Raw genomic sequence first — 15,767 nt, forward strand, 5'->3', positions numbered from 1 at the left:
GTTGAGCGGAAATATCGGACCAATCTCAAGGACAAAATCACTGAGCTGCGCAATGCGGTGCCAGCACTGCACCAGGTAGCTGAAGGAGAGCCAGATAGCGCACAAGGCATTGCCAAAGTCAGCAAGGTTAGTAGTGATTGTGGTACTTTGGACTTGATAATGGAATTGTTTTGCTCACTCTTGCTTTACAGGGCACCGTACTCACAAAGGCAACGGAATACATCCACCAACTAGAACAACGCAATAAAGACATCATGTCGGAGCATAAGCAGCTCGCACGGAGGCTCCAAGCATTCGAAGCACTCCTCAACGATTCGATGAGAGTCGACATCATGCCCAGTCATAGCATGGCACTCTTTGACCCAAGAGGATTCTGTTGAATCATTGTACCATTACCATACGTTTTTACGTATCGATTCGAGTACGATTGCATGAAAAAAAAACAAAAGATACAGCAGTGTTTTTTTGCGGAGAGTTTTTCAACGAACTTTTCCCAGGCCGGCATTTCTTATTGTTATTTCTTTTTTTCTTTTTTTTTTTTTCTTTTTTATCTCTCTTTTCTCTTTTTTAATATTCTGCTACAGCCGCCACCATTTACAACCACTACATACCTCTCTACTTTTCGGCGTTAAGGTGAACGTCAACTTTTTTTACAAAACATGGCATGAAAAATATCAGACAAAGGGTGTATATATCTCGGCATTGGAGGTCACTTTGAAAGTTCTTGTTCATATGGGAAATTTGGAAAGGGGAATGAAGAAGGAGGGAAAACCGATTCAAGGCATTGTGGGTCTGGGAAAGGGTCAGGCGAGGCATATTACTTTTTACGAAAGAGATATCTTCCATCTGTTTGAAAGCAGCAAGAAGAAGAAGAAGAAAATTTTTCCGGAGCGGGCGGCTTTTTGGGCAAAATGACGGTGTGTGACAAAGGGGGAAAGAAGAAGACGAAAAAAAAAAAGGATAAATTAATGTATGAAGAAGGAATAGATCTGGCGGCAAAGCAAAACCAAAATGAAACGAGAATGGGCTGCTCAGAAAAAAAGGAGCGGCTTTATTTTCGTGAACATAAAAGAACCAATAGAGCATTCTCCGGAGGCGTCTTTTTGCCTTGATTTGAACAAACATGTTTCAATTGTCCCACTTCTGTGCTTTTTAATGATTTTTTTAATCAATTACTCGCCACTCTTCGGAAACCGTATGTAGTAGATGCAGTAGAAATGATACCCTGGGCATACGGATATGTATGTTCATGTATGTAGTATTATGCAGGAGTGAGAGAGGGGCCACCAAAAGAAGGAGAGGAAAAGGAAGGGCCTAGATGCGATGCTACTGCGCACTTACATACATTTAATATATGTGAGATGCATTAGTGTTCCCATTTTTTTCTCTTCTTTTTGCCTTATCGGCATTAATACATGGAAGGGTAAAAGGAGAAAAGGAAGTTGCCGCAGACACCGTTCGAGTTATTCTGTACATGAGATGAATGTCAAAAAAAAAAAAAAAAAAAAAAAAAAAAAAAAAAAAAAAGGTTAAGTAATCCTTAAAATACACAAAGAAAAAAAGAAGAGGGGGGAAATGGAAAAAGGTTTTTTGTACGGGTAAATTTTTTTTTTAGTCTCGTAACGCTTCAATATCCGCAACTTCCTTGACAGCCTCGGTGGTGAGAATATACGGCGCGTCCTCGTCCACGCAGATGCTGTCCTCGATGCGAATGCCCATACCCCTGAAATGAACGGGCCACCGCTCGTCGTCCGGGACGTAGACGCCCGGCTCGACGGTAACGCAGTGGCCCCTCCGCAGAATCTCTCTCCTGCTGTACCCTGGGCAGTCATGCACGTCCAGGCCGATGTAGTGTCCCACATGGTGGGGGAACAGCTGGTCAATGTTGCCCGTGGTCAGGTTGCTGAAGCCGATGCTCTTGAGCTGGTCGACCAGGCCACGGGCCGTAATGCCGTGGATGTCCTCTAGCGACAGCCGGGCAGATTCGCGGCAGAGGGAGACGCTTGTCCGCTGGACCTTGAGCACGGCTTCGTAGAGGTCTCGCTGGGCCGGGGTGAACTTGCCCGAGGCGGGCCACGTCCGCGAAATGTCGGTGATGTAGGTGCCGTACTGGCCGCCGGCGTCGACGAGGATGAGCTCGTCGTTGTTGAAGACGTTGTTGTTCACGGTGTAATGAATGCAGTTGGCGCGTGGGCCGCCTGCCACGACGGGGATGTAAGCTGGCCCATCACAGCCGTTGATGGTGAATTCGTAGTCGAGATAGGCGTGCAGGTCCTTTTCCTTGATCCACGATCGCCGCATCGCGTTTGTGATGGCACGACCGGAGATTTGGCCGGCCAGGCGCATGTTGGTCACCTCTGCTGGGCTCTTGATGACCCGAAGCTTGTTCATGACGGGATACAGGGGCGTCTTGGCAGGGCCGTTGCTGCCGGTGATGAAGCGCCATAGCGAGTTGTTGGACGCCCTGGCCGACTCGACATCGGTGTAGATGAGCTTGGCCGAGTCGAGGAGCCTGGGCAGCACCGAGTCGATTCTGTCCATGGACCAAGCCTCGTCTACATTCCACACGTCCTGGGCGGCCTGGACGCCGTTGCGATAGCCGGACCACTGCTCTTCTCGGGGGTTTTTCGCCTTGACAAACATATGGAAGAGATAGTCACCCCATTTTGGCCCAGTCTTCTCAATAATGGCCATGGCATCCGGCTCGTCCCATCCCGTCAGCCAGAGGAAGTTGGTTTCCTGGCGGTAAGGGTGAAATACGGCACCGGATTTGTACTGGAGAGACGCGGCATGGAGGACAGCGACGCCGCCCTCGGACATGGCGTCAGCGAGAGCAGCCCGACGGTCGGCATATTCTTGAGCGCTGATGCCGGGGGTCACTGGTGAAGTTGCTCAATTAGCGAGATGTTTTCATTTTGTTTATTCTTCTTCTTTTTCTTTTCTTTTTTTTTTTTTTTCAGATTATATTCCAATGCCCTCCTTTATAGCTCAGTATTCATCTTAATCACACGTGTATACTATAAAAGCTGAGACATCAAATGAGAGTGACAATGAAAGGGTAAACGCACGCTCGCCAGCCTTGAGGATGTGGGGATGTGTCTCATGGACTGGTTGGCCAAACTGAACATTGGCTGCTGATACTACGGAGCTGTAGCTTCGCTGAGGCCGCGAAAAGACATGATGCGGTCTTTGATAGGCGGTTTGGGTGATGCCGCCGCGCTGCAGGGGCAGCAGTTTCCGGGATGGCTGGACGAGGCTCCGGAATGATGGCCTGGGGAGCTTCATTTTATAGACGCAGGATAATTTCTGAAGGGATTGAGAGACGGGCTCATGGTCGATCTCCACTGGACGCCTCTACTTTTTTTTTCGGGCGGTACTCCACTTTGCGCTGTGGTATTCGTTCTTTTTCACTTGATACGCGGAAAGTGAGGCTTTCTCAGCTCTCCGCGTACTGGGGCATGAGAAAACTACTGGTGATTACTGAAGAAGAAATATAGTTAGAGAGAGGCCGGCCGGGCGCTACAAGTCAAATTGCCTGACGCTGGTCGTGATGGAGTTGAGCGAGAGGCTCGCATTGAATCATGTAAGCAAGGAAAAGCGCTTTTTTATGCATTGGAGAGCATAAAATACCAGCCCAAGTACGTGCCTACATGTGGCTGGGTGTGGCGGATGCACTCGGTAGCGTGAGAGCTGCAATCATGTGCACACAACTGAGAGCGCGTCTTGCAGCGCCGCTGTTGCTGGGCACTAACACCAAGTGGTGCTGCGGCGGCGCAGCGTGTGTGATATTTTTCTCGTGGCTGCCCCGCCTTGTGGCCGCGTCGTGTTTACAGCTCAAAGCGAGCTTTTGCGAATAGATGGACGATATACGTGCATGCCTAGAATTTAAATTGATGAGATTCAATTGATTCTTTCTCGCTGCACCTTTAATTAAATTGACTCTAACCCTTGCAGAGAGAGCTATTGTGTGCTTTGCCTTCCTCATCTCTCCCTTGGTCAATGAGACAGCTTATAGAATTTTTTAATTTTTTTTTTTTTGTTATTTTCTGTTGATGGAGACGGTGGCTGACGCTAAAGAGAGCCGTGTGTATGGGGTAAGGTGTGTTATATGGCGTCTAGTGCTCATAGCAATTGGAGCTCCCAGTTTGAGGAGAGAGCTCATGTGCCGCCCAGCAGTGAAATGTAACAAATCCTTTTTGCATTGATACTAAAATTCATGTCCAATGCATGCATTTTGCCACCAAGTTTTTAACTAGATTCACTATCAAAGCTGCCATTTCCTCGTCTTCTTCACCACCAGCACTCACGTCCTTGGAGCTACCCTACTGCTGTCCCTTTTATGCTAAACTGGCCGTTGCTGGTGCGCCGGGCGGGCCCGTGCATGTTTTTGGCAGGGAGGCCAAACCGGGCATAGCGCTGTTGTGCCAAGCGCGAAGGCTCCATCAACACCCTCCTCAAAGCACGCCTCACCGAATTCTTTCTGCACACGCAAAACCACCGTTTCTTTGTCCTCCCCAAAAACGGCCCTCGCAGCCTCCTCGACAAGCTCTCCAGGCCGCCGAAGCTCCTCCCCAAAGGCGTCTCTGGATCTTCAATGTCGGATTAGCATCCTTTAGCCACCCTCCGCTGCGCCTTTTCCTCCGAGACGTGCCTGTCCCTGCCCGTCGCGTGCTCGTAACCTCTCCCGCCATCTGTCTCCCAGCCCCTCTCCATCGGAGCCCTTCTCCGCCGCGGTTTCTAGCACTTATACCCGGGCATGTTGGTTTTGGGACACGCAGCTCGCGTACATGGCCACCGTTTCTGTCTCTCTGTCCGCATCATCCAAGGCGTCTGCGCCCGCGGCCATGTCCTCCAAGCGAGCTCCTCTCGCCAGCAATCCCAATGTCGCCAACTCGCCTCTTCGAGCACCTTCAATCTTGACTGGCTACGCCAAGACTAAGCGTTCCTTTGCGACGGTCCAGCGCGAAGAGCCGTACGGACAGCCTCCGCCAGTAAAGAAGCAGATCCTCGAAAATGGTGCCCAACGTGCCGTACGATCGCCGTCCAAGCCAGTGGCCCGCGCACCCACCCACATTGTTGTCCCCCGCAACTCGAGTGCTGTCCCGCGACCTGTTGTCAGAGAACGATCGACGAGAACTGCTACGGCTACCTCGACGGCGAGAGCTTCACAGGCTGTTGACACGGAAAAGGAGCTGTGGAAGAAGCACCATCGGGCCAAGTTCCCGAAAATGGTCTTCTACTTTGAAAGCATCCCGGATGACGTGCGAGCAAAGCTGACCAAGAGGGTCACATACCTTGGTGCTGTATGCCGCCTTCTTTTATTTTGAATCTCACCCCAATTGAAGACAATGACGCTGACCCTCGAATCAAAATAACAACAGAGACAAGAGCCTTTCTTCTCAATTGACGTTACCCATGTCGTCACGAGTCGAGCGATCCCACCTGAAAAGCCAGAGACTGGAGATGCCGAGGCTGAACCTGAAGCAACCGAAGAGCAGGAGCCTGAAGAGCAGCCCCAAACAATCAATCCGTCTCTCCTTGACAGGAATACTGCTGCGAGGCGAAGATTGCTTTATGACTTTCGTCAGGCTTCATCTTCCCAATTGGATGGCCTCGTGAAACGCAACAAGACCACTCGCAACAATGACGTCTTACACAAGGCACGAGAGATGGGAAAGAAGATTTGGTCTCTGGATAAGTTTCAGAGCATGCTGGCCGTGCTTCTTGAATCAGAAACCCAAAGCTATAGCTCTCGGTCTGCGAGCATGAGAAATCACTACGGCACCAAGAGTTCTCATGAACCCAACTTGTACCAGCTTCTTCATAACGAACGTATAAATGGACCGTCTGATCGTGACCCGACTGTCAATACCAGGGAGTTGACATATTTCAAGGGCCCATATCTCTACATCTGGGACATGGACGAGAAGCAGAAGCCCATCATGGTCCGCGAGTACCCCAAGGTTGCGAACAAAGCCGACGGCGAGTGGCCCCAATTCCGCAGCGTTGGGAATGGTCGCTGCCCGTTCGTTGAGGAAGTAGATACCGCTGAAAGAGACCAGCGAAAGGCACGAGAGCGTGAAAAGGCATATCAGGCCAAGAAGGAAGAATCCGTCCAGATTCTTAAAGCACCTGAAGTCCCTCCCATGAAGCCTGTGACTGGAAAACGAACCCTGACACAGATGGAAGATGCCCATAACCGGGTTCGTGCTAGTATGTCAATGGAAAAGCTCCAGCCGATCAAGGTCACTTTCTCCAGGCAGCCCGTAGCTTTTACTAGTCGAGCTGAGGCTGGCCGTATGTTTGCAGGAGAGCCTGTGGCCTCTGGTATCCAGAATACCATAACATCGGCAATTCGTTCCCAGATGATCTCATCGACGTCTGGCATCAACGGCTCAAAGGCCGGAACCAGCAAAGAGGTCCATGGACTGCAGAGGAAGGTCTTGCAGATGGCCAACCCGACTTCGTACGATGCCAGCTCGCGCCGGCCTGCGGAGGCCGCAGCTGATGCTGCATCTAGCCGTTCGACTCTGACTCGAACCACCTCCAAGACCATCCCAGCCCAGGACGATGACAGTCAAAAGGTGGAGAAGAAGGCTCCCGCCCAGCGCTTGAAGAGCAAGCGAGACTTGAAACCGGGCTACTGTGAGAATTGCCAAGATAAATTCAATGACTTTGACGAGGTAAGAATTCATCAATCTACAATTTATTAAACTGAATGACTAACCAATCCTTTCAATAGCACATCTTGTCCCGCAAACACCGTAAATTTGCGGAAAATGACGATAATTGGATCGAGCTGGATGCTCTTCTTGCACAGTTGAAGCGCATGCCAAAGTTCTCATCTGCTGTTTCCGATGACGAAGGAGAAGAGTGGTAACAGCAATGACGCTTCCTTCTCGATTTGATCTTGTCCAACTAAAGAACTTATGATGCGACGCGTTGAACCTTGATTTTGTTTTCTCTGCCAATGCGCTGATCATTGCATTCGTTATGCTAACTTGTCGACACTTTACGAAAAAAACAAAACAAAAAGAATCTTTGGTTACTACACCCACCAATTACATCCTGGGACCCCGGCCCATGGGAACCAAGTACCAGGCTTTGAATTTTTTCTTTGCATCTCAATCAGATTTGCGCGACATAGCGCAGAAGGCAGTTGTGTCAATACGTCACTGACTTGAGCTATACTTTTTTTCTTGTTCTTTTTTTTTTCTTTCTCTCCTTTCATGGTTGTTTATTTACTTTGTCTCTTTCGGCTATAACGAAACGAAACGACTTGTTACTTTTTGGCACCCCGCCGACATGGTTTGGTATTTTCGAACCCGCATACATAGCAGGAGGCGTTTTTTTCAAGCTCGGGTTTTTCTTCTTTTGACAGATGGATGGACTTCTTTCTTGGTGGCCGAGTGGATTACGATAGAGGAGAAGCTGAATGTGGTCTGGGTTATCTGATATGAATGGTTTGCAGACTGACGCAGAATTGGCACTAATGAATGGACTGGACCGAGGTGACTTGCGAGGCTTTGACTTGAATGAAGGGGAGGCTTGATGGCATGACTGTGCAAGACATGCCTTGAAGGGAAGTTGGTTGATGGGAGACTTCCTAGGGACGCCTGTTACAAAAATTCATGTATATTGTAGCTGGCATGTTACAATTCACGACAGTGTATAAGCAAAGGAGGGTCCGGAGGCGTCGATTTGCACGAAACGGACCGGTATTTATGACTTGGGATAGCATTTTCACGATAGATGTGTAGGTAGTGGTAACAACAGAATTCAAAAGCTAAATATGTACCATGGGTTTGACTGAGTTGTTGCGTGTATATATTGCTGGCATGTATAAAGGCACAGTGTATTGTCGTTGCGAGGCAAGGCATATAGCGCGTGCCTGCACTGTATTGCGCACGGTAATAAGGGAAGGCAGCCGCTTAGAGCTGCAGGCTGCAGCCAGCCTCACCTTCAACATCAGCTTTCATCTCACATCTGTTAATACCTAGATATATATGCAGATTTTTTTTTTTCATCTCACTTTCGTTCCCCACAAGTGATTATACACTCTCATTGAAACAGAAAACAAGCAGACATTAATCGTATTTCTCTCAGCCATGGACCCCCCCTCCGACTTACTCGCCCCCCCGCCATCCCAGCCCGCCTCGCCCATGCCAGACGCAGACTCGGACGCCAACAACAACAGCAGCAGCAACAGAGACAGCGGCGCGGCCTCGCCCGAGATCCCCCTGACGCTGAGCGCGTCCGTGGTGCTGGCCGACCTGCCGCGAGACGCCACGGCGGCGCTGGCCAGCGCTGGCGGGTTCCCCGCGACGAGCAAGGTGGTGGTCAAGTTCAAGGCCGTGGGGTCGGCGCCGGCGCTGCAGCAGGACGTGTGCAAGATCTCGGCGGCGCGCAAGTTTGAGGAGGTGGTGCGGTATCTGCGGCGGAAGCTGCGGTGCAAGGACACGGACAGCGTGTTTCTGTATGTGAATAGTGCGTTTGCGCCGTCGTTGGATGAGGTGGTGGGCAATTTACACCAGGTGAGTTTGACTGCACATATATATATATGGGATGTATATATAGGGAAGAGGAGAGAGAGAAAGGATTTCTTCTAAACTTCGATTTTATTATTTCATCAACACGCGAAAAAAAAAAAAGACTAACAACTAGAATGCGCAGTGCTTCAAAAATGCTCATGATCAACTAGTTGTGGCCTATTCCATAACTCCGGCGTTTGGATGAGAAAAACAGAAAGCTTCTCCCTACTTGCCGCTCAACGTGGTGGTATATCATCATCGTCATTACCATCTCATTTCCCTTGGAAACATCGTTATTAGAATCCTCCCATCATGCCCACGCATATACATATACACAAGAACACAATCTATATACTGGCTGAAAGAACATACGTTAAGCCAAGAAAGAAAAACTCAATAAAGCAAAGAACGCCGCTGCTTTATGCTCTCAACTTGCCCCCCCGCCCTCCCATTATTTTCTTTTTCTTTTTCTCTACAAGTTCTTTGCGGCTTTGGCAAATGATTCAAATTCCTCGGCGGGCATGGGGTAAGTGTGCTCTGGAGCTGGGAACTGCTTGCTCTTGACCTCGTCCCGGTAGGCTACGACTGCTTTGGCAGATTCGCTCCAGATGTCGCCATACTTCTTGACAAACTTGGGCATGAATCTGCCAGGAGGAAAGTTGCCGGTCAAGTCGATTTGGACAAGCACCTGACCGGAACAGCCATTGCCAGCGCCAATACCGATGGTGGGGATGGATAGTTTTTGGGTAATCAGTGTGGCAACTTCAGCGGGCACAGCCTCCAGAACAACAGCAAAGGCTCCAGCTTCTTGGACAGCGAGGGCATCTTCCAAGATGCTCATGGCTCCAGCGGAGGTCTTGCCTTGGACGCGGAATCCGCCGAGGGCGTTTTGGCGTTGGGGTGTGAGACCAATGTGGGCAAGAACCGGGATGCCAGCAGTGGTGATCTTGCGAATGGTTGGGGCAAATTCTTTGCCGCCCTCGAGCTTGACGCTCTGTGCCTTGCCCTCCTTGACGAAGCGGATGGCAGTGGCCAGGGCTTGTTCAGGAGATATTTCATAGGACCCCATAGGAAGGTCTCCGACCTATCAAGTCGTGTTAGTCGATGCGATATTGGAAGAAGGATATTTTAAAAAATAATAATGATTAAGCACTTACAGTGAAAGAACTCTTAGCAGCCCGTGCTACTGATCGACAATGCAGCAGCATGTCTTCCACCTCTACTTCGTTTGTGTCTTCCATGCCCAGCGCAACCATGGCCAGACTGTCACCCACTAGGATGATGTCCATGCCGTTTTGGTCGGCAACATAGGCACTGGGGAAGTCATGCGCGGTAATCATGGCAATAGGCTCTCCCCTTTGGTACAGCGACTTGATAGTGCTCATGGTGACCTTCTTGCGAGGAGGCCCGGACTGAGAGCCCATGGGGGAGTGAGAGCTGTGTCTCTTTTGATGGAATGATGAGGCATTGTTGGTGGCATAAGGAACACAAAGACTTGAACAAGGCAGATGGGAGTGTGTCAATGAAGACGAAGACGCAGCGACAGCAGATTTGAGGCTGGTGTTGAGTCGCGTGCTGCTGCGTGCGAGCGATCTGGCCGAGGCTCCGATCGGGAACATGGCTTCTCCCAACTTGGAAATCGACGTGGTATTATGGAGATGCGGCGGGTTCTCTGCAGGTACTGCGCAGCGCCGCTAGGTATGTGATAGGTACTAGTGAGGTACCTAGGTAGATAAAGAGTGGGACAGGAGGTGCAGAGATGGATGTGAAGACTAAGCACGGAATGCAGATGGAAGAAAACAAAAATATCTTCTGGTGGCTCAGGACTGCTTGAGAAGTCTTGAGCAGTGATGAGAATAAAAGTGATGATGAAGTTAAACGGGAAAGGAAAGAAGCAACGAGGGCGGACGAAGCGCTTTTTTTAAAAGTAGTGAATGAGGCATGCTGGTTTTTACGATGTAGAATTGAGTATCTTGGAAATCAAAAAGAGCCGGTCTCGTGCGTACAGGGCACTTTTCAGCATCCCTTTTTAGTGCTCCCGTCACTTACGAGTGCGGGCGAATGGGTGTAAGAAACAACAGGAGGACCTACGAGAAAAGAACCGACGGCCGACACGGGGGCCAGCAGGGGATTGCGAGGGTGATTCCAGGCAAAATTGATTATTTTTCATCATCCTTCTTTTCTCTTTTCGAGCATTGTATAGTGCCCAAGATGGCAGATGGTACCTCGTCTGGTTAACTCGGCACGGTGCGAAGAGGATAGAAACTTGGTTTAGCCGAGGCACCTTGTTTCGCATTTTTTGAACGTTCTCGGACCGTGGCGGATTCGCCGTGGCCGTGGATGTGAGAGCCTTGCGGTAAGCCTTTTGATTTGGACATGTAAAAAACAAAAAGCCAAAGGATGGGGATGAGAATATGATGGAGATGATGCTGCTGCTGATGTGGGTTGTGGTCACGTTTGAGAGAGTGAGAATTTGACTTACATGCACCAGCACGCACGGGGCACAAAGGGCAACAAACAAAGACAGCAATATTTCGCATCATGGTCTAGGGAAGGATTTGGCTTACATGGAGAGAGCGCTTCCGTCTTTCCGGGCTTCCACGCCATTCTGCCAGCGGTACCTTGACGGGTTTACCTCGTGGGGTTCTTCGGCTGGTTGCCCGATAAGGCTGTGTGGCTGGATTTGGAGTTGGCTCTGACGTGGGACGTTGACTATGACGCCGGACGCATCAGCCCGTGACTGACTGAATGAATCGCAGGGCGTGTTGGTGCTTATTGCGTTGTTGAGGTATACGGCTACATGCAGATGCACAGCCACCCGGAATATATATAAAAAAAAAAAATCAATATTGTACTTTGATACAATACCTAATTACTCTAGAAAACGGCTGGATTTTAGACAAGCTGCGTTGGTGCGGGTAGTGCATATGAGATGGAGTGTTGCTGTATGCACATGTAGTCGAGGTACCTTACCTACCTACCTATAGTATGAGCTGACATTCCGCATCAGTGCTAGATCATGTACATACATAGATAGATACCTCCTAAACTATCCAATAATGCTGCCTCTTAAACTCGTGCCAGCGTAACGCTGCAGAAACTCAGCTGACTCTTCGGGATTCCGCAACAGTAAAACCGCCCCGGATGGCGCAAACCATGATGCCCAACCCAAACGGGGCAATGCGCTGCCAATGTCTCAGCTGGCATGTCGGCACCTTTCCGCTAAATCCTCGGCGTCCTCAGCGCTGCTGCAGCCGCTGGAAGCAAAATTGTTAGCGGTTAGCCAGCGATCCCCTCGTGACTCTTACAGCGGGGAGGGGCGTCCAGAGCCTAGCAGAGAGGGGCTGTTGGAGGGAGTGACAAGACCGACAACCTGGCGTCTGGTCGTCGGCAGAAACTCAAACCTGCTTTTTCGCTCTGCATCACATACAACTGACGACTTGGCCCGGCCATCGACTGACTTGGCTTCTGGCCTCTCCTTGAAAAACAGCGGTACAGATCCTTTCTCTTGCGAATCCACCCTCCTTGCTATCCTTCTCTCCTCCTTGCGCCCTCTCTTCGCCTTCGACCGCCGAACCAAGCCCGAGCATCTCCAGTACATTGCTGCGAGCCCGCAACTGCGACGCTACTGCACGTCACCACGATCTCTGGCCACGCCGGGCGCCACACCTTGGAGAAGGCTCAGACACAACAAGCCTTCCATCTCCACATATATTTGATTCCTTTCCGCAGCCGCGGCGCGAGTCCCTGGACAGCCGCCCATCATGAGCAGCCCACGCCGCCGGATTGAGACTGATGTAAGTCATGCAGTCTACGACCACCAGATCCCACTTTGGACGACCCGGCAGTTTGGGGGCTAATCAATTGCTTGTCTGCTGCTTTGGGGAATTTTAGGTCATGAAGTACGTTTCTCCGGAATCATGGCGAAGTAATTTGCTTTGCTGGGGGCCGTCTGACTAACTAACAACCTTGCAGGATGTACGAAACTGCCTCCCGGTGCCGCCACTGACCGGCAAACACTAACACGACTGTGAACCAGGCTGATGAGCGATTACGAAGTGACACTCGTCAATGATAACAGTAAGCAACAGCGGACAATGCTCTTCCTTGTTTCTAGAGCTTGATCAACAGCAGTCAACTCGAGGAAATTGGTGGCTAACTGACTCGCTATAGTGTAAGCGTCATCGACATATAAGCCACGCCCTCGTTCCTCCCCTGCTCGCACTGGCCGAAACGGAATAACAATGTTGGGTTATTAACAAAGATCCTTTGTAGGCAAGAGTTTTTTGTCAGGTTCAAAGGCCCAGCAGAGAGTGAGTTGGTTCCCGCGTTGCGCCGCTCAGGGAAAAGAGGGGGGATCTGGCATATCTGTGTCACTGCAACTAACATGATTCTGCAGCCCCATTCGAAGGAGGCCTATGGAAGGTGCATGTCGAACTGCCCGATACGTATCCATACAAATCTCCTAGCATCGGATTTGTAAACCGCATCTTTCACCCCAATATCGATGAGCTGTGAGTATGCACCAATTGGAATATTTTTTTTCATCAGGAAGGAAGCTGTGACTTGCGAATCGGGGGACTATAATTGGGGTGCTTTTTTTTTTTTTTTTTTTTTTTTTTCGTTTTCTGTTGCTAAGATTACGGTGAATTGGAAACTAGGTCCGGTTCAGTGTGTTTGGATGTCATCAACCAGACATGGTCTCCGATGTTCGATATGATCAACATTTTCGAGGTCTTCCTGCCACAGCTACTCCGATATCCTAACCCGACGGATCCGCTCAACGGGGAAGCAGCAGCTTTATTGATTCGGGAGCCAAAGAGTTATGACGCAAAAGTCAAAGGTACGCAATTTGCCAGAGGATGAATTTGAAGCTGGAATAAAAGGGGCAGAGTGTGCTGACTTGGCGGGTCCCATGCAGAGTATGTCCAGAAGTACGCCAATAAGGATATGGTGGACGAAGCTGGGGCCGAGAGCGAGGATGAGGATGACATGTCCTCTGTGGCGAGTTTCGGTGACGATGATGACGAAGAACCCGCTGGCCAAATGGACGACGTATAAGAACGATGGCATCCTATATTTTTTTTTTGGTTCCGGGGAGGGCTTCTCGACAAAGTTTGTCGCCAATTATCGATTTAAACAAACCATAGCAATTCAATCATAAACAACGGCGTCTCATTTGGGAATAATCAGTCAACAGGCCAGCCAGAGCAACAGGAGTTCTTTTCTTGACATTGGTTTTCAACTTTTCTTTTCTTTTTTTTTTTTTTTAAATACATCGAAATGGAGGAATAACGCAAGCCTCCCACATTACCATTCTATGTCTTGTCATCTTGCCAGCTGCCCCTCTTCTAGCCTCGCGATGCAGAAAGAGAAAAGGAGAGACTGTGAGGGAGGGGAGAGGTAGACCTGGCGTGAGAAGGAGGCGATTTGAGATATTATTATCCGCGGTTTGGGTCACATCTGTCATGGAGTTAGGCATATGTAGGTAGTTATTCGAATGGGAAGAGATGAACGGCTTTGGTGAGTAATGACAGGATTGGTCAAAGTATGTTGAATAGGAATTCGTTTTAGAAGACGGAGTGCTAGTACTATGGAATAGTTTGAATTCGTTTGATTAAGCGAAGCCTGCAATTGGGCTAGCTCTATGAAAGGGGGTATCTTGAATATCTAAATAATATAAAGGGTCCGATATCTTGAAGCTTTCTATCCATGCCCATGATTAACGCCATAAACCCTCACAAACCGAGAATTGTACAAAGAAAAGGAAAGAAAAGAAAAGACTAGATCCACCAATTTTAATGCTAATCCGAATCATACTCGACCAATCCTGCAGCAGAGGTTGGCGCTGGCGCTGATACTGCCACTTTAGCTCCCGGCTCTTTGACAGGCGTCGCGTCGTCGCCGCTGGCATCGCCATCCACGCGCTTTCTCTTCTTGATGATGCCAAGAGAGACTTTGTTCGTAGCTCTGTCGCCGCCGCCTCCAAGAAAGGGGTCCTGTGCTGCTCGCGTGTTGGATATAAACTCTGCGACAAACGTCTCTTTCCTCCGGGATGCTTCTTTTTCGGCCTTGAGTCTTGTGTCTTTTATGGATGAAGATGGCTGTTTTTGTGTTTTTGTTTTTGTTGTTTTTGTTGATTCTGTATTTGTCGTCTTCGTGGCTGTTGGCAATGTCGCAAATAAAGGTTTCGATAACGCCTTTACACCCCCATCGCCGTCCTTTTCTCCATCTTCCCTTGATCCAAAATCCACCAGCGCAGCCCTCTTCGCATCCTCTTCTCTCTCCGGCAGCAAATCTATGCCCAGGCCCAATCTATCTTTCAGATCCTCCGTTGCAGCCGCATCCCTCTCCCTCTCCTTCCTGCCCACGCGAAACGCTTTTCGCAGCTTCTGATTCTGCGTATACGGATCGTCCCAGTACTTGTTTGACAAATCCGTCAAGTCGTCGATCCGTTCCGTCGCCAGTTTCAGCCTCTCGCGATCGGCAATCGTCTTCTCCAGGCTCGCAAAGGCATTCTTCCTCAACGCCTCCCTCTCCTCATCCGTCATGATGGCATTCTCGCCCCCTTCCCCCGGCAGAATCTTATCCTCCCCCGTGTCGCGCTTCGTCGCGCCCTCGACAACGACATACGCCGTGTTCTTCGGATCGGTGCGCATCTCGATCCACCCGCCGCAGTCGGCATGGCGGAAGCGAAAGCTCCAGATGGGCGTGGTGTAGTAGTTGCCCGCGCGCTTCTTCTCGGCGTTGAAGCGCACGCCCTGGCCGATGATGGTGGGCTTGGGGCAGTGCGCGCACCAGATGGGGAAGGGCATCTCGAAGCGCACGGTGAGGATGCCGTGCGAGGCGAGCTTGGAGGCGCGGTGGCCGAGCGGGTGCTTCTTGTTGAGCTTGTTGCCGGAGGTGGTGCCTTCGAGGTCCGGGGGGACGTAGCGCCCCATGTTGAAGCCCTGCATGGCGGGCGATTTTTCGTTTGTTTGTTTTGTTTCTCTGTGTTTGTTTGTTTGATTTGCTTGTTCGTTTTTTGAGTCGGATTTGGGAGAGGCGACGACTACGGGGAGTGATGATGCCTTTCTGGATGTTTTGCTGGTAGAGAATGCAGAGACAAAGTTGAAGCAAGGTTGGCTTCCGTGTGGGGTGTGGCTTGATGGATGGATGGCGGTACGTCACTCGGTTGCTAAACAGGGACCCTGGAAAAGGCAGTGGGGCGGATCTTAGCGTATTTGGTGTTTAAGC

At 50.1% G+C, this 15,767-nt stretch overlaps 7 protein-coding genes across 7 annotated transcripts; 3 read left to right on the forward strand and 4 right to left on the reverse strand.

Annotated features, from left to right (window-relative positions):
- Positions 1 to 1,532: 1,532 nt before the first annotated feature.
- On the reverse strand, positions 1,533 to 3,556 carry TrAFT101_001403 (uncharacterized protein). Its single transcript, XM_024899694.2, has 2 exons — positions 3,069 to 3,556; positions 1,533 to 2,879 (listed from the first exon to the last, which is right to left on the reverse strand). Exons 1-2 carry the CDS (start codon positions 3,283 to 3,285, stop codon positions 1,612 to 1,614), a joined length of 1,485 nt encoding a protein of 494 aa, XP_024762501.2. The 5' UTR covers positions 3,286 to 3,556; the 3' UTR covers positions 1,533 to 1,611.
- Positions 3,557 to 4,467: 911 nt separating this feature from the next.
- Positions 4,468 to 7,838, forward strand: TrAFT101_001404 (uncharacterized protein). The gene is made up of 3 exons (XM_024899592.2): positions 4,468 to 5,303; positions 5,382 to 6,683; positions 6,743 to 7,838. Exons 1-3 carry the CDS (start codon positions 4,788 to 4,790, stop codon positions 6,878 to 6,880), a joined length of 1,956 nt encoding a protein of 651 aa, XP_024762502.2. The 5' UTR covers positions 4,468 to 4,787; the 3' UTR covers positions 6,881 to 7,838.
- Positions 7,839 to 7,970: 132 nt separating this feature from the next.
- ATG12 (Ubiquitin-like protein) lies at positions 7,971 to 8,977 on the forward strand. Its single transcript, XM_024898626.2, has 2 exons — positions 7,971 to 8,534; positions 8,674 to 8,977. Exons 1-2 carry the CDS (start codon positions 8,109 to 8,111, stop codon positions 8,734 to 8,736), a joined length of 489 nt encoding a protein of 162 aa, XP_024762503.2. The 5' UTR covers positions 7,971 to 8,108; the 3' UTR covers positions 8,737 to 8,977.
- Positions 8,978 to 9,003: 26 nt separating this feature from the next.
- Positions 9,004 to 10,150, reverse strand: TrAFT101_001406 (uncharacterized protein; the record flags this gene model as incomplete). Its single annotated transcript, XM_024899683.2, has 2 exons — positions 9,004 to 9,615; positions 9,689 to 10,150. 2 exons carry the CDS (start codon positions 10,148 to 10,150, stop codon positions 9,004 to 9,006), a joined length of 1,074 nt encoding a protein of 357 aa, XP_024762504.2.
- A 615-nt stretch (positions 10,151 to 10,765) lies between these two features.
- Positions 10,766 to 11,074, reverse strand: TrAFT101_001407 (uncharacterized protein; the record flags this gene model as incomplete). Its single annotated transcript, XM_066126317.1, has 1 exon — positions 10,766 to 11,074. The coding sequence occupies one exon, from the start codon at positions 11,072 to 11,074 to the stop codon at positions 10,766 to 10,768; it is 309 nt and encodes a 102-aa protein (XP_065982418.1).
- Positions 11,075 to 12,775: 1,701 nt separating this feature from the next.
- On the forward strand, positions 12,776 to 13,592 carry UBC8 (Ubiquitin-conjugating enzyme E2 8; the record flags this gene model as incomplete). The annotated part of the gene is made up of 5 exons (XM_066126318.1): positions 12,776 to 12,782; positions 12,833 to 12,844; positions 12,931 to 13,045; positions 13,193 to 13,374; positions 13,453 to 13,592. 5 exons carry the CDS (start codon positions 12,776 to 12,778, stop codon positions 13,590 to 13,592), a joined length of 456 nt encoding a protein of 151 aa, XP_065982419.1.
- A 493-nt stretch (positions 13,593 to 14,085) lies between these two features.
- TrAFT101_001409 (uncharacterized protein) lies at positions 14,086 to 15,634 on the reverse strand. Its single transcript, XM_024899653.2, has one exon. The coding sequence runs from the start codon at positions 15,485 to 15,487 to the stop codon at positions 14,336 to 14,338; it is 1,152 nt and encodes a 383-aa protein (XP_024762507.1). The 5' UTR covers positions 15,488 to 15,634; the 3' UTR covers positions 14,086 to 14,335.
- Between the last annotated feature and the right edge of the window lie 133 nt (positions 15,635 to 15,767).

The sequence above is a fragment of the Trichoderma asperellum genome, chromosome 1 (assembly GCF_020647865.1).
Source record: "Trichoderma asperellum chromosome 1, complete sequence".
NCBI lineage: Eukaryota > Fungi > Ascomycota > Sordariomycetes > Hypocreales > Hypocreaceae > Trichoderma > Trichoderma asperellum.